The 25,683-nt window shown below is 41.1% G+C and overlaps 1 protein-coding gene across 1 annotated transcript; it reads right to left on the bottom strand.

Moving 5' to 3' along the window:
• Window positions 1-10,395: 10,395 nt before the first annotated feature.
• CNEP1R1 (CTD nuclear envelope phosphatase 1 regulatory subunit 1) lies at window positions 10,396-25,620 on the bottom strand. The gene is made up of 6 exons (XM_040497975.1): window positions 25,490-25,620; window positions 24,323-24,394; window positions 21,345-21,418; window positions 18,227-18,336; window positions 18,056-18,110; window positions 10,396-11,762 (listed from the first exon to the last, which is right to left on the bottom strand). Exons 1-6 carry the CDS (start codon window positions 25,512-25,514, stop codon window positions 11,721-11,723), a joined length of 378 nt encoding a protein of 125 aa, XP_040353909.1. The 5' UTR covers window positions 25,515-25,620; the 3' UTR covers window positions 10,396-11,720.
• Window positions 25,621-25,683: the final 63 nt, after the last annotated feature.

Below are 25,683 nucleotides of genomic sequence, written 5' to 3'. Positions count from 1 at the left end.
TCTGTCTCTTCCCCACTCGCATGCTCTCGCTCTCTCTCTCACAAAAATGAATATTAATTTTTTTTAATCTCAAAAACATCTTGAGCAAAAGAAGCCAGACACAGGACTATTGTACTGTATGCTTGTAGTATAATTTCATTTATATGAAACCATAGATCTACAATAACAGGCCAGACAGTAGTTGCCCAAGGCCAGGGGCTGGAGATAGGAATTGACTGGGACATGGTACAAGGGACCCCTTTGGAGTGATGAGAATGTTCTGTATCCTGCTTGTGGCAATTGTTACATGGGTATTACATTTATCAACATTTATCAAACTGTACAGTTCAAGGGGTGCCTGAGTAGCTCAGTCGGTTAAGAGTCCAATTTTGGCTCAGGTCATGATGTCATGGCTCGTGAGTTCGAGCCCTGCATTGGGCTGTCTGCTCTCAGCACACAGCCCGCTTATGAACCTCTGCACCACCCCCCCCCCCCCTGGCTGGCGCGCTCTCTCTCTCTCTCTCTCTCTCTCTCTCTCTCTTTGTCAAAAAATAAATAAACTTGAAAAAAAACACTGTATAGCTAAAAACGGTATTTTCTAATAAGAGAATTATTACCTATAGATTAACCTTAATAAAATTGATTTTTTTAAAATGTTTTTATTTATTTTTGAGACAGAGAGAGGCAGAGCATGAGCAGACACAGAATCAGAAGCAGGCTCCAGGCTCTGAACTGTCAGCACAGCCCGATGCAGGGCTCGAACTCATGGAGTGTGAGATCGTGACCTGAGCCGAAGTTGGATGCCCAGCTGACTGAGCCACTCAAGTGCCCTGATTTTTTTTTTTAAAATGGCTCTAGGCCCAATGTGGGATTTGAACTCATGAACCCAAGTCAACAGTCACAAATTCTAACGACTGAGCCAGCCAGGCACCCCTGTCTCCTACTGAATTTGCTGGTATTTACTGAAGAGCTAGTGAATTGAGGAAATCAAAGCTTTAAAGGGAAACACCAGGTAAAGAAGAAACATAGAAAATTACTAAGAGTAGAGCAAGGGTTCCTAAATTAGGCAAAAAGCTCTCTATACCTGTTTTCCACTTGTAAAATGAACTACTCCATCTAGCAAACTCTTACTTAGCTACCTCACTAAAAGGAAGTATTTCCTGTGCACACACGATTTGAAAAATCATAAAAGAACAGCAGTCCCTGCCCTACTTCTTCCCAGCCCCAAACCCTCTCTAAGAAGCAAACACTCTCAACGCTTCTGTTTCTTCTGTTATTATCTTCGTATTCCCAAAGGATAGCTAATATGCTGATTTGTCAGTATTCCATATTATTTCTTCACTCCTTGCCCTGATAAGTAAGGTCTTGGCTCTCCTATACTCCCTCCCCCACTTCTCTCCCTTTATTCAACAAAACTATCCGTACCACAATTCTTGATTAAATCAGCTGTCGCTGTGTAAAGTGCTGGCACAACACAAATAATCGCTCACTGCTGAACTAGGAAGTACATGAAAACCACAGTTCCTTTCTTCGACAACCCTTCGTTTTTTGTGGAGTTAATAATTGCCTTTTGCCCCCATCATCCTGGTGTCCCAGCAATCTGTCATTATTATTTTTTAATAGAGATATAAAGAGAAAGCATGAGCAGGGGAGGGGCAGAGAGAGAGCAAGAGAGAGAGTCCCAGGCAGGCTCCATAATGTCAGTGCAGAGCCTGACTCGGGGCTCGATCTCACCAACTGTGAGATCACGACCTGAGCTGAAATCAAGAGTTGGATGCTTAACCCACTGAGGCACCCTGTCATTACTTCTTTCCAAATCCCAACATCTTTGTCTATCAACAACAGGGTCCATGTGTTCAAACATATTAAATTTTCTTCCCTGTGATCTTCCTATCCTCCTGCTGTTATCTGGACTGGGAGCTAAGGACGCTGTACAGCCGTCCTTCTGGACTTTCACTGTGGCTTCTGTGTTGGACTCCCCTTTCCCTACGTGGTTGTTAGTTAGGACTTGGAGAGACAGTAGTGGTGGTCACTATGATAATGCCGTTTACTATGAAAGCTCATGTCAGGAGTCACTCTACAGTATTTATGGGAAGAATACTCCATAAGCATAAGTTTATGAATGTAATCAGATATAATTTTCACGTAGCGATTTTGTTGAAAAAGAAAAACAAAGCTGGAGGTATCAAAATCCCAGATTTCAAGTTATATTACAGAGCTGTAGTATTCAAAACAATATGGTGGTACTGGCACAAAAACAGACACATGGATCAATGGAACAGGATAGAAAGCCCAGAAACCCACAATTACGTGGTCAATTAATCTTCGACAAAAGAGGCAAGAATGGACAATGGGAAAAAGACTGACTCTTCAACAAATGGTGTTGGGAAAACTGGACAGCAACATGCGGAAGAATGAAACTGAATCACTTTCATACACATACACAAAAATAAACTCAAAATGGATTGAAGATCTGAATGTGACATCTGAGACCATAAAAATTCTAGAAGAGAGCACAGGCAGTAATCTCTCTGACATCGGCCATAGAAACATTTTTCTAGGTATGTCTCCCGAGGCAATGGAAATAAAAGCAAAAATAAGCTATTGGGACTACATCAAAATAAAAAGCATCTGAACAGCGAAGGAAACAACCAACAAAATTAAAAGACAAGCTGCTGGGGCGCCTGGGTGGCTCCGTCAGTTGAGCGTCCGACTGCGGCTCAGGTCATGATCTCGTAGTTCGTGGGTTCGTGCCCCGCGTCGGGCTCTGTGCTGACAGCTCAGAGCCTGGAGCCTGCTTCGGATTCTGTGTGTCTCTCTCTGTCCCTCCCCTGCTCATGCTCTGTCTCTGTGTGTCTCAAAAATAAATATAAACGTTAAAAAATTTTTTTTAAAAAAAAGACAAGCTGCTGAATGGGAGAAGATATTTGCAAATGACATATACAATAAAGGGTTAGTATCCAAAGTATAAAGAATTTATACAAATGAACACTCCCAAAACAAATAATCCAATTAAAAAATGGGCAGACGACATGAACATTTTCCAAAGAAGACATCCAGATGGCCAACAGACACATGAAAAGATGCTCAACATCACTCATCAGGGAAATACAAATTAAGACTACAATGAGGTAACACCTCATACCTGTCAGAATGGCTAAAATCAAAAACACAAGAAACAACAGGTGTTGGTGAGGATGTGGAGAGAAGAACCCTCATGCACTGTTGACAGGAATGCAGACTGGTGTAGCCACTGTGGAAATGGTGTTTCCACTGTAGAACTTTTTTCCTCAAAAAGTTAAAAATAGAATGACCCTATGATCCAGTAATCGCACCGCTAGGTATTTACCGGAAGAATACAAAAACACTAACTCAAGGGGATACATGGACCCATATGTTTATTTGGACCCATATGTTTATTGCAGCATGATAAACACAATAGCCAAGTTATGGAAGCAGCCAAAGTGTCCATTGATAGATGAATGGATAAAGAAGATGTGTTATATACATATAATGGAATACTATTCAGTCATAAAAAAGAATGAAATCTTGCCATTTGCAACAATGTGGATGGACCTAGAGAGTAAGCCAAGCAAAATGAGTCAGAGAAAGACAAACACTATATGATTTTACTCATATGTGGAATTTAAGAAACAAAACAAACAAAGGGGAAAAAAAGACAAACCAAAAGTCAAACTACAGAGAACAAACTGATGGTTACTCGCGGCAACGTTGGTGGGGGAATGGATATAGGTAGAGAGTGAATTAAGAGTACACTGATCATGATGAGCACTTAAGTAATGAATGAAATTAGAAGTACACTTATCATGATAAGTAATGAATGGGATTGTGGAATCACTATATTGTACACCCGAAACTAGTATAACACGTATGTTAATTATACTGGAAATCAGCCAATCAATCAATCAATCAATCAAGTGGTTTCAGAACCCCAGCCCCAGCTCCTGCATTGTTTTTCCAAACTGTTTCTATTCAAGTGTATTTTAACTGAATCTTGATTCAAACGAACCGACTATAAAAGATACATTTATGTAACAATTGGGGAGGTATGAGCTGAATATTTTATGGTATGGAATTATTGTTAATATTTTAGGTATGCTACAGGATTGTGGTTATATCCTTCTCTTTCGGAGAAATGGTGTATTTTCATGTGAAAACTAAAGTACTTGGGATCTTTAAAATAATCTTTTGCGGGGGTGAGAAAGAAAGTAGAAATAGGGCATAGGTGAGATGGGCTACATAAACGCTGATAATTGTTAAAGTTACAGAGCACCTGGGTGGCTCAGTTGGTTAAGCGTCTGACTCCTGGTTTGGGCTCAGGTCATGATCTCACAGTTCTGTGAGTTCAAGCTCTGCACTGACAGTGCGAAGCCTGCTTAGGATTCTCTCTGTCCTTTCTCTGCCTGCACCCCACACCAAATAAATAAATAAACTTTTTAAAAATTACATTAAAAAATTGCTGAAGTTAGGTGATGGGTACTAGGTGTTCATTACACTACTTTTACATGTGTTTAACTTTTACATGTGTTTAGGGCTTGAACCTACGAACTGTGAGATCATGACCTGAGCCGAAATCAAGAGTCAGACCCTCAACCCACTGAGCCATTGAGGTGCCTTAAAATGTTTTTTAAGTGTTTATTTATTTTTGAGAGAAAGACAGTGTGAGCAGGGGGGGGGGGAGGGGGGTGTGCAGGAGAGAGGGGGACAGATGATCCGAAGCGGGTTCCATGCTGACAGGGGAGAGCCTGATGCAGCGGCTCGAACTCACAAACCATGAGATTGTGACTTGAGCTGAAGGTGAATGCTCAACTGACTGAGCCACCCGGGTACCCTGAAAACTTAGTATTTAAAAAGCAACTTCTGGGGCACCTGGGTGGCTCAGTTGGTTAAGTGTCGTGCTCTTGGTTTCAGCTCAGGTCATGATCTCACAGTTTCGTGAGTTCGAGGCCCACAGTGGACTCCACACTGACAGTGCAGAGCTTGCTTGAGATTCTCTGTCTCTCCCTTTCTCTCTGTCCCTCCCCCACTTGCACTGTTTCTCTCAGAATAAATAAACTTAAAAAAAAAAAAGCAACTTCTAACAAAAACATATTTCTCTTTTGAGTTAATGAAGTTATAATCAATTTAATTATTTTAGTTTTCCTACTGTTATTTAAATGACAAATCTTAGGGGCTCGCTCAGTTGGTGGAGCATGTGACTCTTGATCCTGGGTTGTGAGTCTGAGCCCTGTGTTGAATGTAGAGATTACTTTAAACAATAAATAAAATAAAAAGGCAGGGGCGCCTGGGTGACTCAGTCGGTTCAGCATCCGACTTTGGCTCAGGTCATGATCTTGCTGTGAGTTTGAGCCCTGATTTAGACTTGCTGCTGTCTGCATGGAGCCGGCTTTAGAAATCCTGTCTCTCTCTCTGCACCTCTCCACCTTCTCAAAAATAAATAAACACTAAAAAAATTAAAGTGATGTTTAAAAAAAATAAAATTAAAAAGCAAAAAAAGAGGCAAATTTAGCATTTAGTCTTCTATCTTAAGAACCTCTCCCAAAACTAGATAAGCAAATTATGTAAGAAAAGTTATAATTTAGTGTAATTATGTCCAAACCCAATTTCAGCACCAAAGTCAGGATTCATTCATTCTTTGGATAGTCCCTGAGCATCTTGCCAGGTGCTCTTGAGTACTGAAGATACACATTTGACAAAGACTCAGATAGGGGCTTGACAAGTAGTTTGTAACAAAAATACCCAGAATAATTTCATTTAGTCCTTTAGTTCTGCAAGATAGCTATGAACAGGCCCAAATGAGGACAGTAAGGTTCGGAGAGAATGAGTCACCTGCCCAAACAGCTAATGGAGGAACCAGGACTATAAACTGGTCTCTTCCACCACACAGGGCCCAAAGCCCCCTTACCTGGCAGATGATGTCATGCTTAGTTTGAAGCAGCACCCTTGTCGTCCCTCACACAGATCAACTCTCCTCAAAGTGTGCTTCTTGGAACACTGCTTCTGTGCAAGTCAGGGTCTTAGTTGCGAGTAATGGAAGCTGACTTCCATTTGTAGTGAAACAAAAAAACCTTTCTTTAAAGGACATTGGGTACCTCAGAGAATTTGGGGGAGGTCTAGGGAGACCAGTCTAAGACTAAACTTTTGGGAAAAGTGCACACATTCCTGCCATGAAACGGGCCTGATGGAACCGGTGCCCCCCAGGAGCACTGCCGAGCACCTGCAGCAGAAATGCAGCGGACAGCCTCCTCACGTGCCCGCGTCCCAAATGCTCAGAGTCAGGGAAGTTTTCTGGGCTGTCTGGGAGAAGCTGGACTGACTTGGCCGGGATTCCCCAAACCCAGCAAGGGTCCTCAATAGGAGCTTGGTAGACAGAAACCATGACAAATACCCCAATATCCACAGCGAACACTAATAGCTCACAAACTGGCAGGGAAACAGTTTTCTCTACTGCCGGACTTCCTGGAGCTTTTAGGTTTTTGGGCTTTTTTTTTTTTTTAAGTTTATTTATTTTGGGGAGAGAGGGAGAGAGAGAGGGAGAGGGAGAGAGAGAGAGAAAGAGAGACAGAGAGGGAGGGAGAGAAATCCCAGGCAGGCTCTACGTTCAGCATGGAGCCCAACATGGGGCTTGAACTCACGAACCAAGAGATCATGACCTGGGCCAAAATCAAGAGTTGTCGGAAGCTTAACTGAGCCACCCAGGCGCCCCCACTGCAGGGCTTCTTGGAGCTCTTAATACACTTTGGAGCATGCGGAATCTCCAGAGGGGGACATAAGAGTTCCCAAACACTGGTGATCACAGAACCTTTATTTCTGTAACAGGTTACACAGGATGGGAAAGGGTGGCAGGTTTCATGCTCCACTGCTACCCCTCAGCCTCCCACTAGCTCTCACTCCTCTGGATCCCCTAGCTGCACTCTAATTCAGGAGCCCAAATCTGTCACCTGGACTGTCACAGCAGTTCCCAGCTGCTGGCCCAGGCCATGCCCCTTCAGTCCACAGTAGTCAGTCACCATCATCAGATGCAAATCCACTCGTCACTTCCTACTTACAACACTCGGCGGCTCCCCACTGCCCTCACAGAACTCGTGACCCCTGGTTCCTACTTACCTCTGTGGTTTCATCTCTTGCCACAACTCCTCTCCAACTCCATGCTTCCAGTCACATCCGGGAACTGCCTGTGCTCCACAACAACGCCCCCCCCCCCCGGGGCCCCACCCTGCCCTGCAACTGACCCTTCAGATCAGTTTGGAGAAAACTTTAGAAAGCCCTGTGTGGGCTGGACCCCCTCCCCTGGGGGGACCTTTCATAGTACTTAAACAACATGGCAACTGCTTCATCACTGGTTTGTATTCCCCACTGGTTCTGAGAGGACAAAAATTCTTCCTCACATTTTTCTTTTTTTTTTTTAATTTTTTTAATGTTTTTAATTATTTTTGATACAGAGAGAGACAGAGTACGAGTGGGGGAGGAGCAGAGAGAGAGGAACACACAGAATCCGAAGCAGGCTCCAGGCTCCGAGCTGTCAGCGCAGAGCCCGACGTGGGGCTCGAACTCATGGACTGCGAGATCATGACCTGAGCCGAAGTTGGATGCTCAACCGACTGAGCCACTCAGATGCCCCCTTCCTCACATTTTTCATACCTAGCAAAGCACCTGCCATGAGGGCAGCCCACAAAGCAATGAAAGAGTACCCCAGGAACTTCCTGAGAAGACAATCTTTTACTTTCATTTTCGTCTTGCACACAGTCAGACTTGCATAGCAGATAATTAATCACAGATGAGAAACGTGTTATTAAATGTTTCATGATGCAGACAAGATGCTCTTCCTATCTTTTGAGGATAAAGATTATACTAAAAAAGATAAGAGCTTATACTTACCCAATGCAAAAGCATTGAAAGTGGAGTCTGCACAAAGGTTGAAACTCAAGCTTCTGTGGTTTCAGCAAGAGGAAAAGATAGGGGAACTGTAGATGCTGATAAGGGCAGAGCATCTGTTAGCTAGAACGATTCTTAGCAGAGTCTCTATACAAGGTCAATCAAGGGGCACCTGGCTGGCTTAGTGGAGCTTCCAACTGTTGGTCTCAGGGTCATGAGTTTGAGCCCCACGTGGGTGTAGAGATTAAATAAAAACAAAAAACTAAAAAAAAAAAAAAAAAAAAAAAAAAAGTCAATCTAGAGTCCAGTTCTAAAGGAGAAAAGAGCTCTTCAAAAAACAGCAGTTATTGGGGTGTCACAAGCCTTGATGTTGTCAGTGAGGCTATTTAAATGGAAAACACCTAGAATCGTTTTATTTTTTTGTTTGAAGTTTTATTTATTTAAGTAATCTCTACACCCAACACAGGGCTCAAACTCATGACCCCAAGATCAAGAGTCCTATGTTCTGGGGCACCTGGGTGGCTCAGTCAGTTAAGCGTCTGACTTCGGCTCAGGTCATGATCTTGCAGTTTTGTGAGTTCGAGCCTCACATCAGGCTCAGACCTGTTGTGCTGTGCTGACAGCTCAGAACCTGGAGCCTGCTTTGGATACTGTGTCTCCCTCTCTCTGCCCCTCCCCTGCTCATACTCCTATCTCTCTCTCAAAAATAAACATTAAAAAAAAAAAAAAGCCACATTCACTCCACTATTCAGGAGTTTGCTTGGTTCTTAAAAGATAAGAATTTCCTCATGGTTATCCCAACTGAGACGTTGGTGTTGGAAGGAGTTGTTTTCCAACTTTCACGATTTGGTTTAACAACTAGATTTACGGAGCAATGACTCTGTAGCATAGTGGATATAAACCTGGCCAACTGGCATTATACCTATTTTATAAATGAGGAAACTAAGCGTGCACAATTTGCCTAAAGTTACAAAACAAGCAAGTAGCAGATCTGAGATCCAAATCCAGACAGTCTGGAGTAAGAATCTACATTCTTTTTTTTATTTTTTAAATTTTTTTCAATGTTTATTCATTTTTGAGAGAGAGAGAGCATGCACAAGCCATGAGCGGAGGAAGGGCAGAGAGAGGGAGACACAGAATCCGAAGCAGGCTCCAGGCTCTGAGCTGTTAGCACAGAGCCCGACGCAGAGTTCAAACCCACAAACCATGAGATCACGACCTGAGCCGAAATCAGACGCTCAGCTGACTGAGCCACTCAGGCGCCCCAAGAATCTAAATTCTTAACTGTAACATTATAACGGCTCATGAATTAAGTTCAACACACACACACATCTTTTCAGTCAAGACTTGGATTCTGACGCTGGATCGGTCGTTAGTAAGTCGTGGAGAGCCAGAGTAAAGTCACTTTTAAAATCCAAGACTGCCTGGGTGGCTCAGTCGATTAAGCTTCCTAACTCTTGATCTTGGCTCAGGTCACCATCTCACGGTTCTTGAGACTGAGCGCCGTGTCAGGACCTGCCCTGACAGCACGGAGCCTGCTTGGGATTCTCTCTCTCCCTCTCTCAAAATAAACAAACATGAAAAAAAAAAAAAATCCAAGACTGCTTTCCTTACCTGTGACATTGGACTGGACTCAGTCAGTAATTTCCTAATAGTGTGGAAGGGGGTATGAGAGGGTCTGGGTGGTGGTAAAGAGAGGCTAACCTGACAGGGATCCTTTGACCATTTCAAACTTTTTTGGAAAAATCAATTGTTCTACTATAAGTAAAGGTATAAAAAATCTTTGGAACTATAACAAATGTTTCTTTCTTGGAGCCAATATATTCCAAGCAGTCTAGCATCAGGAAATCCTTGAAAGCATGCCAAGTTTATGTACACACTATTTTTCTAAGGGAGAGAAGATTCAAGGCTTTCATTAAATACTCAAAGTAGTTGATTACCCTAAAAAGGATTAAGGACCTATAAAATCCTTCCTCAGCTTTATGTGCTTGGAGGAAGATGGCAATCCAAATTTGTAAAGCACAATCAAGAAAACCTGCATCTCCTGATTAAGAGCCAAATGTCATTACACAGTGACAAGTTAATACATACTGAAGTAGTCAGTATGTAGTCAGTATGAAGTAGTCGTAGCTTAATAAACTGGGTAGCTACAATTGCTACTTGAAATGTGCTCTACTAGACAGAGTTAAAGAATGGTAGTATCTAGGGGCACCTGGGTGGCTCAGTTGGTTAAGCGTCCGACTTCAGCTCAGGTCACGATCTCACAGTCTGTGGGTTCGAGCCCCGCATCAGGCGCTGGGCTGACGGCTCAGAGCCTGGAGCCTGCTTCTGTGTCTCCCTCTCCCTCGGCCCCTCCCCCATTCATGCTCTGTCTCTCTCTGTCTCAAAAATAAACGTTAAAAAAAAAAAAAAAAAGAATGGTATCTATTTCAAACTCGCCTGTATCTGATACATATGGTACCTTAAATTTTTTAAGCATTACAGATTTTCAATGAATCAAGAAAAAAGCCCAATCACTAATTATATATAAAGTATTTATTTTTATGCACATATTTACCTACAAAATTTACAGAAAATAAAACAATGCCGAATATATAGAATACCCTCTTATGACTTCGTAGGAGCAGAGGATTTTATTGCTGCAGCTTAAAGAATTAAAATTTTATACACATGAAAGCCAAGATCAACACATTTAAGTGGTAGCCTTGCTAAAAAGTTTGTGTCCTGTTAACTGAATTTTCAGCTTTATGGTAAATGGAATTTAAAAGACAGCTTGTGAAATAATTTAAACCTTTTCAAAATCTTCTAGTAAACAGGTAAAAGGCACCTCCAGTTCTTTAAAATATTTACAGCAATCCTAATAGTTTCAGTTTCAGGGCTATTATAGTACATGTGGCTAATATGCATACACAGTATGTCATTAACACACTCTGAACAGTGAGAACCGTGGACTCGGGTTTGTGGTGCCGCTCCCACGTGACCTTTGTGATGGAGGGGCTGATCAATTACACCTGTGCAACACTAGTGTCACAGCCACGTCCACCACAGCATAAAATCCAATTATCTAAAACAATGACTATCGAATTCCCAGACATTACATAATTTATAACTAAACTTGTATATTCAGAAGCCTTTGTGGAGTGTTCTTAAAATTAATTAAAAAACATAAAGTATATTCAGCGTTAAACGAAAACAATGAACAGGAAACTTACTAACACAATAGTGGCTGAAATTCACTATCTGGCTTAATGAAAACTGTTTCTCAAAACGTCTATAATTTGTTACAACGTACACAATGGAGAGAAGTCTTCCTCAGTTTAGGCTCAATCCGATGTTTTTCTTGCATTATGATTAGAACAGAGGAGTGTAAGAATGAAAGGCACAGCTATGCAGGATAGCTGGGTTTAAAGAGCTGTGGGGATGGCAAACAGATGTTCCTGAAATACTGGTGCAGGAGAACAGAGTCCGAGTAACATCTCCCTCTGTAACATTGGCATTGATTTGCTATTTACAGTAGTTTGCAAAAATACATTATAAAAACTGGATGAGGTTCTGTTTCTAAGTTTAACTTAGTAACATACAGACATACTTCATCTGCAAAAGTCTCTGCAGGGTCTGAAGTACTAAAGTGACACTAATACTGAAACACAGATAATCAAAGGTACCGAGCCAGAGAATGCGAGCCATCATCATCAAGATCACCTGGGTAAATATTGCACACTTCTTGTCAGTTGTTGCTATGACCTTCACATATCCAACTGTAAAAGGAATCCTTTATGGCTTTTTGCTCAATCACTTATTTGAAGAAAGGCTGTTGGAGGTCCCATAACAACGAGCGTACATTGTCATTGAACATGAGGCCTAGGTTTCAAAATGAGTTTTCCTGTCTGTAAAGATGAAAAAAAATGTTTCAATACACAGTTCTATTAAAAATATCACTTCTCCATAAACCTTAAAGTGCATTTGAAGGGTATCAGAACACCCCTTTATATTAAGTAAAGATTAATCAATAGTTACGTTTTCAAAGTTTTCCTTGTGTGGAGCATTCTTTCTGAAATCTTCATCACTTTAAAACACAATCTGTTTGATGAATTCCCTGTCCACTGGCTACCTAAAAACCGACCAATCAACCCAATGAATAAAATCCCAACATGTATAAACCAATTCATGCTCCTTGCCAAATGGACGTTTATAAAACATAAATGTATTTGAGCAAAAACATTTTTCCTTTTCCAACATTACATTTTTAATTCCAAGTGAAAATGTAAACCAATGGTTGGAGTACTGGACACTCACAAACTCAGTGTTAAGTGGATATAACTCTTCTGTGAGGCCAACGGTCTTTTTTTTTTTTTTTTTAGTATAAGCTCTACACCCAACGTGGAGCTAGAACTAATGATCCCAAGATCAAGAGTCACATGCTCTATGGACTGAGCCAGCCAGATGCCCTGGACCAACTGTCTTATTTATCCAAAAAAAGGGTACATGCCACATAATCCAAATAGTTCTACTTCTGGGAATTTTTCTGAACGAAACTGGACTTGAGTGTAAAGCTGTACACAAAAATGGTACTAATTCTTTCATTCAATATCTACTGAGTGCCTACTATGGACCAGGCCTTGCATGAAATGCTAGGGATCCAGGAATGAACAAGACAGACTCTCTGGTCCTCTTGGGGCTCAAGTGCTGGCAGAGAATACAATACGTAATATAGAAACTGTGGAAACAACTGTATGACAAACAGGGCATTATATCATGATGCGTCCGTAAAATGGGACAATACATGATTAAACAAAACAGAAGACCCTAACTATGACAGTGTGGGTAAAAAGCCCAGAACCCTGCATGCGATTCACATGCAATACATGGTGGCTCTTGGAGCCTAATATTGGGTCAAAGAAACAGGTCTGAAAATTCCTTAATATCTTTTATGAGAAGTGAGAATGTGCAACATAATATAAGACACCTTTGGTTGCTGAGACTCCAGTATCCTCAGGTCAAAAGTGCTGTCCAGGGGCGCCTGTGTGGCTCAGTCGGTTGAGCATCCGACTTCGGCTCAGGTTATGATCTCAGGATTCTGGGTTCGAGCCCCACACTGGGCTCTGTGCTGAGAACTGGGAGCCAGGAGCCTGCTTCAGATTCTCTGTCTCCTTCTCTCTCTGCCCCTCACCCACTCACACTCTCTCAAAAATAAACTAAAAAAAAAAAAAAAAAAAGTGCTGTCCAGATTCTGGTCACCTTAAGATTCTCCCTTTCACTTCATTTTCAGCCATTTGATTTTTGACAATTCCTTGACACACTGGTAGAACTTGGACACTAATTTTTTCACTGTTTTGTTGAGGTACAATTTATATACAGTTAAGTGTTCAAACCTTGTGTACAGTTTTATGAGTTTTAACAAATATATACGGCCACATAGCCACCACTCAGATCTAGCTACAGAACATCACCACCACCCAGAAAGTTCCTCCATGCCCCTTTCTAGTCAATGGCAGCTCCATTCCTTACACAGACATAACCACTTACCATAAATTCTGCCTGTCTCTGATCTTTACACAAATGGAATACTAGTGTGTGTCCTTTTGCATCTACTTCTTCCACTCAATGGGTGTGAGATTCATTCATGTTACTGTTTCAGTAGTTTGTATCATTTTATATTGTTGATTACAACATAAAATATACAGTATTCCACTGCATGAATAGAACATTTGTTTTATCCACCGTTTTAATCTATTTTAAATTACATGAGTAAGACGTTAATATAATCTCATTTTTTATGTTTTTTAAAAATTTTGAGAGAGAGAGAGAGAGAGAGAGAGAAGCATGCACGCATGCACAGGGGAGGGGTAAAGGGGGAGTGGGGAGAATCCCAAGCAGGTTTCATGCTATCAGTGCAAAGCCTGACATGGGGCTCAAACCCACACACTGTGAGATCATAACCTGAGCCAAAATCAAGAGCTGGAGGCTTAACTGACTGAGCCACCCAGGCACCCCTAATGTAATCTTGTTATTAAAAAATTCAAATACAGGGGTGCCTGGCTGGCTCAGTTGGTGGAGCATACAACTTTTGATCTCAGAGTTTTGAGTTCAAGCCCCATGATGGGTGTAGAGATTACTTAAAAAGAGAAAATAAAAAATGCAAATGCTGCTAAACAAAATCCTTCCTTCCATCTATCTCAAATTCTAGCCCTCTTACAGAAGAAATCAGTTTTAGCATGAATTCTCCCAGACTGTGTTCTATGGGTTTACATTCATATATATAAATAAAACCTGGAGTTTTTTTTTTATTGTTTATTTATTTATTGAGAGAGAGTAAGTGAGCATGGGGGAGAGGCAGGGGGGAGGGAGGGAGAGGGGGAGAGGGAGGGAGGGGGAGAGAGAAGCGGGGGAGGGAGAGAGGATATCCCAGTAAAGAAAAATGAGCAAAGAAAAAGGAGACAAACCAAGAAACTGACTCTTAATTATGAAGGAGAAACTGGTGGTTACCAGAGGGGAGGAGGAGGGGGGATTGGTTAAACAGGTGATGGGGATTAAGGAGTGCACTTGTGGGGCTGAGCACCAGGTGATGTATGGAATTGCTGAAATCACTATATTGTACACCTGAAACTAACAGAACACTGTATGTTAACTCTACCAGAATTAAAAAATAAATGGTACTAGGGAAAAAAACAACTGAAAAAAAAATACCAAACTGAGTATATTGTTTGGTAATTTTCTTCTTGCACCTAACTTATCTTGGAGGTCCTTCCATGTCCACATTTACAGATTTACTTGTGTTTTCCTATCTTCCCACCCCCCTGTTGAGAAACATAAAACCTGTTTCCATTTTTTCCATACTGCAAAGGATGCTGCGATGAACGACCGCGTACCTGCCTCCTTGTGTACATGTGATGGTCCCCACTGGGGGGAGATAGAGAAAAGGAGAATGGTTGGGTCGTGAGGCATGCCAATTTTACATCTTACGGGATGATGAAACTGCCTTCCAACACGGCCATACCAGTGTATGTTCGCCACAGGCAGTGTGTGGATGCATCTACTTCAGTCAGCACAGTTCTGGGGGTTTAACTTCTGCCCATGTGACAGGTAGGCAAGACAAACAAATGGAAACTCAGTTTTACCTTGCATTTCCCCAGTTACAAATGAGGCTACTTGTAGTACCGCTTCTATGATTTGACTTACCTTTTCCCACGTATCAAATGTACTATTTGTCTTTTTTTATTGATTTTTAATACGTCTTTAAATATTCTGGATTCTATCCTCTACTAGATACCTTTCAAATGTATGTATTTTTTGATCTTGAAAGAGAGAGCGAGAGCGAGCCTGAGTGCACAGAGGGAGGGGCAGAGAGAGAGAGAGAGAGAGAGAGAGAGAGAGAGAGAGAGAGAGAGAAACTTCTAAACAGAGTCCACGCTGTCAGCATAGAGCCTGAGGTGGAGCTCAATCCCACAAACTATGAGATCATGACTTGAGTCAAAATCAAGAGTCACATACTTAACAGAATGAGTCACTCAGGCGCCCCCCCCACCCTTTAAGTTATTTAGTTTTTGCAATAATCTCTACACCCAATGTGGGGCTCGAACTCATGACCCTGAGATCAGGAGTCACATGCTTTTGCCACTGAGGCAGCCAGGTGCCCCACAAATACCTAATCACTACTTAATTTCTTGCCTTTTGCTGTACAAAATTTCCAAATGTTGATGCAACTAAAGGTATCCAACCTCTTCCATGATAGCGTTTGTGTCTTAAAAAAGAAAAAGGAGCTTTTCTGCACCAAGATTATAAACATATTCACCTGTATTTTCTTCTAATGCTTTAATTGTGGGATGTGAATGTCTTCTTAAATACATTTACAACCAGGGGCGCCCGGGTGGCTCATTCAGTTAAGCATCGGACTTCGACTTAGGTCGTGATCCCACAAGTTGTGAAGTTTGAGCCCTGCGTTGGACTCCTCACTGACAGTGTGGCGCCTGCTTGGGATTCTCTCCCTCTCCCTCTGCCCCTCCTCCACTCTCTTTCTCTCTCAAAATAAATAAATATATATATAAATAAAAAACTTTACCTGGAATTTAGTTTAATTGATGCAGAGATCTAAATTCATTTTTTTCCAAATGAAGTCAATTATCTAAACACTACTAGCCCAATTCTTCCCTTTTGACTTAAAATACTATCCTTATTCTCTCCTAATTTTTAAAAAAAAATTTTTTTATGTTTTTTTTTTTTTTTTTTGAGACTGAGAGAGAGAGTCAGCGAGCATGCGCAAGCCAGGGGCAGAGAGGGAGGGAGACACAGAATCGAAGCAGACTCCAGGCTCTGAGCTGGACATGAGCACAGAGCCCGACATGGGGCTTGAACCCACAAACTGTGAGATCATGACCTGAGCCGAAGTCGGACACTCAACTAACTGAGCCACCCAGGCGCCCCCTTCTCTCCTAATTTTTAAAAAATCAGTGTTGGGACCCCTGGGTGGCTCAGTTGGTTAAGTGTCCAACTTCTGCTCAGGTCATGACGTGATTCTGTGCTGACAGCTCAGAGCCTCCAGGAGGCTTTGGATTCTGTCTCCTTCTTTCTGCCCCTCCCCGGCCTGTGCACGTGCATGCGTGCACACGTTCTCTCTCTCTCAAAAATCAACAAAGAGGCACCTGGGTGGCTCAGTTGTGTCCAACTTCCACTCAGGTCATGATGTGACTTCAAGCCCCACCTCGGGCTCCGTGCTGATAGCTCAGAGCCTCAAGCCTACTTCAGTTTGAGTCTCCCTCTCTCTCTGTCCCTCCCCCACTTACACTCTGTCTCTCTCAAAGGTAAATAAATGTTAAGAAATTAAAAAAATAAAATAATGGGGCACCTGGGTGGCTCAGTCGGTTAAGCGGCCGACTTCGGCTCAGGTCATGATCTCACGGTCCGTGAGTTCAAGCCCCGCGTCGGGCTCTGTGCTGACAGCTCAGAGCCTGGAGCCTGTTTCAGATTCTGTGTCTCCCTCTCTCTGACCCTCCCCCGTTCATGCTCTGTCTCTCTCTGTCTCAAAAATAAATAAATGTTAAAAAATAAATAAATAAATAAATAAATAAAATAAACATAAAAAAAATCAAAGTGTTTAGTCTTTATTCTCTTCACTCATAGCAGTGGGCTTCCTGCTCCTAGTATCTTTTTTTCCTCTTTATTCTAATTTTTTATACGAGGTATTACTTAATACATTAAAAAACATTTTTTTTAATGTTTATTTATTTTTGAAGGAGAGAGAAACAGAGTGTGAACAGGGGAGGGGCAGAAGAGAGGGAGACCAAGAATTCGAAGCAGGCTCCAGGCTTTGAGCTAGCAGCACAGAGCCCAACGTGGGGCTCAAATTCATGAGCTTTGAGATCATAACCTGAGCCGAAGTCAGATGTTTAACTGACTGAGCCACCCAAAGCACCCCAATAATTTTTTGATTTGAAGGAAAAAAACACCTTAATAAATAAATAAGCAAATCAAAACCATGAGATTTCTTATCTTTTAACTAGGCTCCACCCCCAATGTGGGGTTTGAACTCACCATCCTGAGATGAAGAGTCGAGTGCTCTACTGAATGAGCCATTCGGACACCTGAGATACTCTTCTCTTAATACGTCAAAACCTGATCAACTTTTAGAAACACAGTTGGCTTGTATGTCTGCAGTCTGTTGATCTGAGATCTAATTTAAAATCCTACATACAGAATACCATTAGTTTACAAAACCTACACCCACCAAACTAGTTTTGGCCCAGAGTGACCACTCTATATTAGACCTATGAGATGACTTCAATTATAAGACACTACATGGTGATTTTACGTCATTAAGAAAGATTACACTTGATCTTAGCCAAAAGGCTAAAAAGCGATGTCATTAATAAAGATTAAACTGGGGGTGCCTGGCAGGCTCAGTCAGTAGAGCCTGTGACTCTTGATTTCAGGGTTGTGAGTTCAAACCCCACACTGGCACAGAGCTTACTTACAAGAAAAGACTAAACTGTACAACACCACAAATTATTAGACGCATCTCAATTTCAGAGACGTAAATGTGTATCTTAGGATCAGTGCTATAAAGAATATTCCCACCATTAACCCTTGCCGACTGACAATCTATATTAATGTCTGTTTTACTTAAGCCAAAACCATTCAGTCCTCTCACGTAGATCTGTAATTTTTTAACATAAACAATACTCACATCGTCACAAGACATGTTGTATTCTGCTAGTACAGTTCGACATCGAGCAGCTATACTGAAAAACTGTGGTCAAAGGAAAATTGATCATATGAGGAATAAGCTTTTAACAACCCCTAGATGATCAAGAAGGTGCTTTAAGCTGAGACTAAAACTCAATTCTGCAAAGGATACATTGACGGCGCAACGACCCGCTTGTGTATTCCAGCAAAAAACAAGCCTATCAGAGTGATACAGCTAATGGTGAAGAATGGGTGATTCCATAATGACGTGAAGAAGGACACCTGAAAAAGAAGAGTTTGAAATATAAAAATGTTCAAAATTTCAGAATACCAACACCTACCTCCCCACTTGTGCTTAAATACATGTTAACATTTTAATCATCTCAAAATACGAGGATTTGAAGAATTCAAAATAATCTTAGTTGTTTTGCTGGCCATAAAAATAATTTGTTTCATATCTTTCACCTAACAAGATAGCAATAATCCCCCCATTCATTCTCAGGACTTGAACCATTACAAATGCATTCCTATAATCAAAAACCATCCTACCAAAAATATTTACTGAACCCTTCCTAGCAAGAAGCAATTTAAAAAAGCACAAGAACGGGGACACCTGGCTGGCTCAGTTGGTAGAGCATCTGACTCTTGATCTCAAGGGCCGTGAGTTCAAGCCCCACATGGGGTATGGAGCCTACTTCAAACAAACAAACAAACAAATAAATCAGAGTCTAAGAGAAACAAAGGGCTAATTTCAGATCTGGGTATAATCAGGTGACAGCAGGCAACAGGACAACATGAATACGTGGAGACCAGAGTCCAGGATCCAGCACTGGAACAAGAGTGGGCACTGCAGCCAGATGAGTGGGGAATAGAACTTGAAGAAGGAAAGATGTGTTTAAAGTCTGGAAAAAGAAATCAAGTGGACTAGTTACTAAATGGGAGCAAGAGAATTAAGCCAAAGGCCTGTGTACCTCACTCTCCTACTGAGAGATGCGTACGTATCTCAAGAAAGAGAACTAAACTTAAAAAAAGCTAGCTGGGCCAGCATGGTATGGGTTAAATAGATTTGTCAGATGAAGAAATGAGAGGCTGAAATATCAGAAACGGAAAAAGCTCCCAGAAGAATAAAATTGTGAATAAAGGTTAATAGTCCAGAGGAACGTCTTCGTGAAACCTTTAAGGACAGGAATTTCCACAGGCCAGCTCTATTTCACATGGCCTGCACCATATAAGCACATATGGTGTCTTAGGTGTTAATTTTAACTAGAACAGTCAGTATCAGCTTTCTTTCCTCCATGGCAACAATCAACTGCATCTAAATCCCAATTTCCCCCTTTAGATCAGGCATTTGTGTACCGTCCAGTGGGCTATATTCCTTCTCTCCTCAGGTTCTCCCAGCTAGACACACACTGGCTTTCGAGTCTGCAACTCTTGCTACAGAAACAATTGCTTTTTAAAACTCCTTTCAGGTTTGAGGTTATTAAATACTGAAATACAAAGAGCTAACCCTTAGGCTAATAGTTATATTCTCACCTAATTTAGAAAATTACATTAACTACAGAGTTTTGGGCCTATTTCAAATTACATTTAATTCTGTGTTTTATTAAGATCTCAACTAGCTGAAATCAGCTTATATTTTTCCCAATTAGAAGTCAGATTCATTTCCCAAGACAGACCTTTTCAATCTTCTTGGCAGCCTCCTCACTCTTCCCCTGAAGATGAGCACCAAGCACAGGCTTAAGATCCGACTTTTTTAAACGAACACACAAGAGAGTTTCCTATCTGCCATAAAAACTCCTCTATTAACGTAAAATTCCATCTCCAACCTCCCCTACCTCCTATTCTTTTATATCTCCACCCCAGTGGATAAAGTCAGAGAAACTACACGCTGAATAAACCCCTGGCTGCCTGAATTGCCATTTGGACTGCTGACAAAAGCTGGCTTTTAGGTTTTTCTTCTGTAGAACCTAACAGACTATAAATAAAGCTGGTAGAAGTAGTCTACCTAATTACACCTTAAAAAAGGATGTGGGTTTACGATTTGAGAAAATTACAACATTACCTAAATAAAGCTCCACTGAGGGAAAAAAAACTTCACTGAAAAATGGGAGACTGTGGCTTCTCTAATAAAAAAGTGTGAGTTTGAAATTAAGGTACAAGTTAGAAGAAAGAGGTAGAATTTTGAGAAACACGCTATCAGATTTCATCAAAGGATGCTTCAAGAAATAACATTATGAAATCTGTTATTGCATTTGGTATAGGGATGTTCTTGGACAGTGCCCAATGGGAGATCTCCCAGTGTTTCCTATATTAAATTTCAGGCAGGAAATTTTTTTTTAAAGATAAACGTGGACAAAATTTTTGCTAGCTTATGGAACTTATACATGTGTTCTCTTCACAGAGAAACAAAACCATGGAACTGTGACTTTATTGATTAGGTAACTCAGAGACTAATTTGTAACTCAGTTTTGGCAAGTTTTCCAGCCCACATGGCCTTGTCTGTGACCTGGTTTCCTTCCTGTTTTTGGCCCTCCAATCAGTCTTTTTTATTCTAATCTTTGTTTTACACTTATATTTTGCTATTTTATCATATGTTTCCTGCAAAGTCATCTCAAATACTTTATGGTATGAGGAAAGGAACTACCAAAGACATGTCATAGAAGAAAATGGTATTTTATAATTTTTTAAAGCTGGCACAGATGACCCTAAATGAACAAAGGAGAATAAAGTCAATGTTTACACTGAAATATTTAAAAATATGTGAATATACGTAAAAAGATGTGTAAAAAGCTCAGAAATGAAGGAGAAGTAGTGTAAGTGGGGTAATATTTCTTAGGCCTTTTTCCCTGTGAAAGATACTTAATCTACAAGAGTCAACCAAAGTTTTTCTTAAGCAAATGAATATACAGGATATTTTTAATATAAGGATCAATATCACTACTTGTAACAATAGGTAGCATTTGAATAATACTTTACAATGAACAAGGCACCACTACATTACCTCATTTAATCTGCAAAAAATTTTAAATCAAAACTTCTGGGGGCGCCTGGGTGGCTCAGTCAGTTGGGCGTCTGACTTCCGCTCAGGTCATAATCTCATGGTCTGTGGGTTCAAGCCCTGCATCGGGCTCTGTGCTGACAGCTCAGAGCCTGGAGCCTCCTTCGGATTCTGTGTCTCCTTTTCTCTCTCTGCCCCTCTCCCACTTGTGCGTGCTTTCTCTCTCTCTCAAAAATAAATAAATGTAATAAAAAAATAAAAATAAATAAATAAAATAAATCAAAAATTCTACCTTTTGTGTCTCGGGATCTATTAACCAGTTCCAGGCACCAGTAGCTGTACAGACAGATACCACTATGAGAAGCACTGAAGAAAGATAAACATGAAATTAGTAAGGACATAAGCCATCCACAAATACACAAATCTATAAATGAATAAATGCATACAAATACCACCAATTCCTAATAAATGACAGCCAAAGGATGCAGCATTTTATTAAAATGGGGAATGCACTCAACTGAGGAATTAGGAAACTTGCTGTATGACCTTGAGGAATTCACATAAAAACCGGGATACTTAGTAACTGAGGATAATACTGTCCCTATTAGTTTAGTCAGAACTTTCGAAGATCAATGAAATTAAAAGCAGTAAGAACCAAGATAGTAAAATTTTAATATAAGATTCCATATTATGTAACTTTCAAAGTGCTTTGTGATTTTGCAGATTTTGTAAATTCAAGTTAAAAAACAAAAAACACCTCTCATTTTCAAATGTAAAAAAACCAAAGACTCCTTTATGAATGCACGGAGAATTCTGACTAAAGGATTTTGTCTTGCAGACAACTGTCTGCTGTTAGGAATGCGGAGTACACAATCAAGATCAGATTTTCTTTAGAGACTTGAAGATCAGGGTAAAAATGACTGATAGTAGAACTAAGAAAAGTTTTCTTCCTCCCCACTAAGCTAGAATTATTTTAGGAATTCTAAATAGATCCTAAATAAAACGTAACAGTAAACGGTATTGGGCACCTGGCTGGCTTAGTCAGTGGAGAATGTGACTCTGATCTTGGAGTTGCTGGTTCGAGCCCCACATTGGGTATCGGTATGTGTGTGTGTATGTGTACGTATATATGTATATATGTATACAAAAAGGAAATCTTTGAAAAAATTTCTTTTAAAAATAAATGGTACTCCTGGAAAATAATAAAAGTGCACTAAGACTTAGTTAATATTCTGGGTATCAAGCTACTGTCCTTCAGTTAGGATGCAGACAGTGTTAAAATGTAAAGATCAGGATTCAAAGAACAATAGAAACATAGTAAAACTGTATCTAGGATTCCTGGTGATGTACTTTTAGAAGAGGCAAATCATAGGAAAACAATCTTCATTTTAGGTATTTAGTATAGAATCAAAATTTCAAAATTACATTCTCAGCTCAGAACAGACTAAACTCAATTTCTTATAATTCCTTATTTCAAATAAGAAATATGTACTACACAGATGCCTCTTGAAAAATGAAGCAAAAGCAAAATCAAACCCACCAGAAGGGACCTCAGACACATATTTTTGATTGGTGTTATTACCCAAGCTGAAGTCATTTTCACATAAGCACAGAGACCATGAATCACAGAAAAAAATAAAGTACACTCACTATATTATATTTTGTAAGATAGGACATTATCATATACATTTAAAAAAATTTGGGGGGTACCTTCGTGGCTCAGCCAGTTGAGTGGCCAACTTTAGCTCAGGTCATCGTCTCACAGTTGGTGGGTTCAAGCCCCACATTGACAGTCAGAGCCTGGAACCTGCTTTGGATTCTGTGTCTCCCTCTCTCTGCCCCTCCCCTGCTCATGCTCTCTCTCACACATTTAAAAAAAAATTTTTTTTTACAAAAAAAAGGAAAAAATTTGAAGTAGCAGTGAAATAAGGTTTATGGGGTAATTCCTCCATAAACCAAAGAACTTGAGAAAATCATTACCTGTAAATTCTGACCAATCAGAATCCTCACAGCATACAAATAAAATTTTGCCAATAGATCTAATAAAAACATCACAAACAGTCTTGACACAGAAAACACTCCTAACTGCAATAGTGCTCTCTGGTCCCACAAACTGAATTACACTTTGAAATGCAGGATGTTTTCAACATGTGCTGTTGTACTTCCCTCTTTGCAGGAATTCAATTTAAAAAAAAATTTTTTTTAATGTTTGTTTATTTCTGGGACAGAGACAGAGCATGAGTGGGGGAGGGGCAGAGAAAGAGAGGGGAACACAGAATCGGAAGCAGGCTCCAGGCTCTGAGCTGTCAGCACAGAGCCCGACACGGGGCTCAAACTCAGACTGCGAGATCATGACCTGAGCTGAAGCCCAGCGTTCAACCGACTGAGCCACCCAGGTGCCCCTGCAGGAATTCAATTTTCATAATATACATCCAAGAACCTAAGACTGGTCCCAACATAAGTAAAGCATTTTGTGTGCTGAGGTCATTACTTGTGTATTTGTCTGCATTTCTTGCGTATTTCCACGGGGTAATAACCACAGTTCTTTCAATCCTATTTTGTGTTACTTGTGACATTTTGAATATACAGTTAAAACGTGAATTTGTTTTCTTGGATAGGCTTCCCAACAACACAATCACGCTCTGCTAAAACTAAGGGTAATTTTATAACCTTTGTAAAGTATATGTTAAATATGGTTTTCCTCAATAAAACGTCAACAGTTTATAACCAAATTGTAAAACTGCTAAACAAACTCCTGAAATTATTATATATGTTACTTATCAATATTGTAATATTTAATTTTAAAAGTGCATGTATTTTAACGGAAAAATAAAAATTCAAACACATAAAACACTGTATGGCCAGTTCCTTTTCTTCACAATTTCTTTAGGATGCATTGTTTACAAATTTAAATAAATTTAAAAACTGTCACAACAGGGGCACCTGGGTGGCTCAGCCAGTTAAGCCTCTGACTCTTGATTTCTGCTCGGGTCGTGATCTCACAGTTTATGAGATCGATCCCTAGTCCAGCTGTGCGCTGACAGTGTGGCGCCTGCTTGGGATTCTCTCTCTGCTCCTCCCCCACTCTCTCTCAAAATAAACAAACTTAAAAAAAAAAAAAGTAAAAACTGTCAAAACAAAAGGAAATCTTATGGTTTAGTAAAACATTTGTTAACCAAAAATTTTACACAAAAGCAAATCATTGCTAGGCAGAGATAAAAGTATCAAATGTCAGTTTATTTTGCCTTAAAGAAACATTCAAGAACTTACTTCTCCAACGTCCAGTAGCAGGTTGCAAACAATGAATATATTCTGTAAGTCTCCTCTCAAAAGCCTTGAGATCTAGGTAAAGAGATGTCAAATTCCTAATTAGCCACTCTGACGAGTTTGAATCTATTAAGATGAAATTTTAGATACTCTAACTGCTTCAGGTGTTACACGCCAACTTACATGTATCACTGCACTGTTTACTTCGTTTACTATGACAGCTTTAAGCACTTGACAAAAACATTAGATTTCTTTAATTCCAATTTCACATATAAGGAAACTGGCTGGTTCACTTTTAGAAGCTTCGTAAAATGGTATGTGGAAAATCAGCAGCAGCCTCAGCCGGCGCCAAAAGCTAGAATTTTGGGGGTTGCAAATAAAAGGATCAGAATCAGGGCGAGTTTTAATTCTGTTGGAACCAAGAACTTTTAGAACAACGTATTCCCCTAACCTCAAAGGCTTCCAGGTCTATTTGACCGCAATGACCCGATTCCGTTTTCCAGCCCTCATGTTTAATTAATGGCTATGCTTTCTGTCCGGTCTTACTGGACTCCTGATACGGCTAACGGGTGGGTGTGGAAAGACACTCCCCTTTCCTCCCTCTGAATGGGTTACAGGTGATCTTCGTGACACTACTGAAGCTCAAACTCGGAGGCCTTCTAAAAGGGGCGTCCAAGGTGCTCCTGAGTGAGCAAGGAAGGCTCGGTCGCGTTTCTTAAACTTTAAAAGGAGATCAAGAGGCACTCCCTTACTCCAGCAGTTACCGGAAACCACAACAGGAATTAAAGATACAACTCCCATGGTTATCAATACAAAATAAGGTGAATTAGCATTCACAGAAAGCAAAATGCAAATCTTTGCCAATGAATAAAAACAAAAGCAGCACAGAAGAGGGGCTCCCGGTCCAAGCTGCGGGGGGTGGGGGGAGAGGGGGGGATGGGAGAGCTGACGCAACGGCCCCCCAGCGCCCTAGGAGGCCAGACGCGCCGGAACCAGCGTCCGGCCCTCTCTGGCCGCCCCTCGGCCCCCAAGCTCCGACCCCCTTCAGTCCATCCTTCTCGGCCTCCTCTCCCCGGGGCGGGGTCCTCGCCACTCCAGCCCCTCCAGAGCCCCGCCGGCTTCCGGGAGGAGCCCGAGACGGGCCCGGGCAACCCAGCAAGCCCACTCTACCTTCCGCCTGCTCCAGCGAGTTCATGTCGGGCGGCAGCTCGGGTCACCGCCGCTGTCCCGTCCGCATCGCAGCTCCCCGACCCGCGCCCGGCCCGCAGCGCCAGCTCCCACCTCCAACCGCTCCCCGCTGCCCCTCCCCGTCGCACCTCCCCTTACCTACACCCGCTACGCTCATTGGGCATCACTGCCAGACC

This window comes from Herpailurus yagouaroundi, unplaced genomic scaffold, assembly GCF_014898765.1.
Source record: "Herpailurus yagouaroundi ecotype Mexico unplaced genomic scaffold, PumYag 190, whole genome shotgun sequence".
Taxonomy (NCBI): domain Eukaryota; kingdom Metazoa; phylum Chordata; class Mammalia; order Carnivora; family Felidae; genus Herpailurus; species Herpailurus yagouaroundi.
The sequence above is the reverse complement of the archived record's forward strand: the minus strand, read 5'-3'. Positions and strand labels throughout refer to the sequence as shown.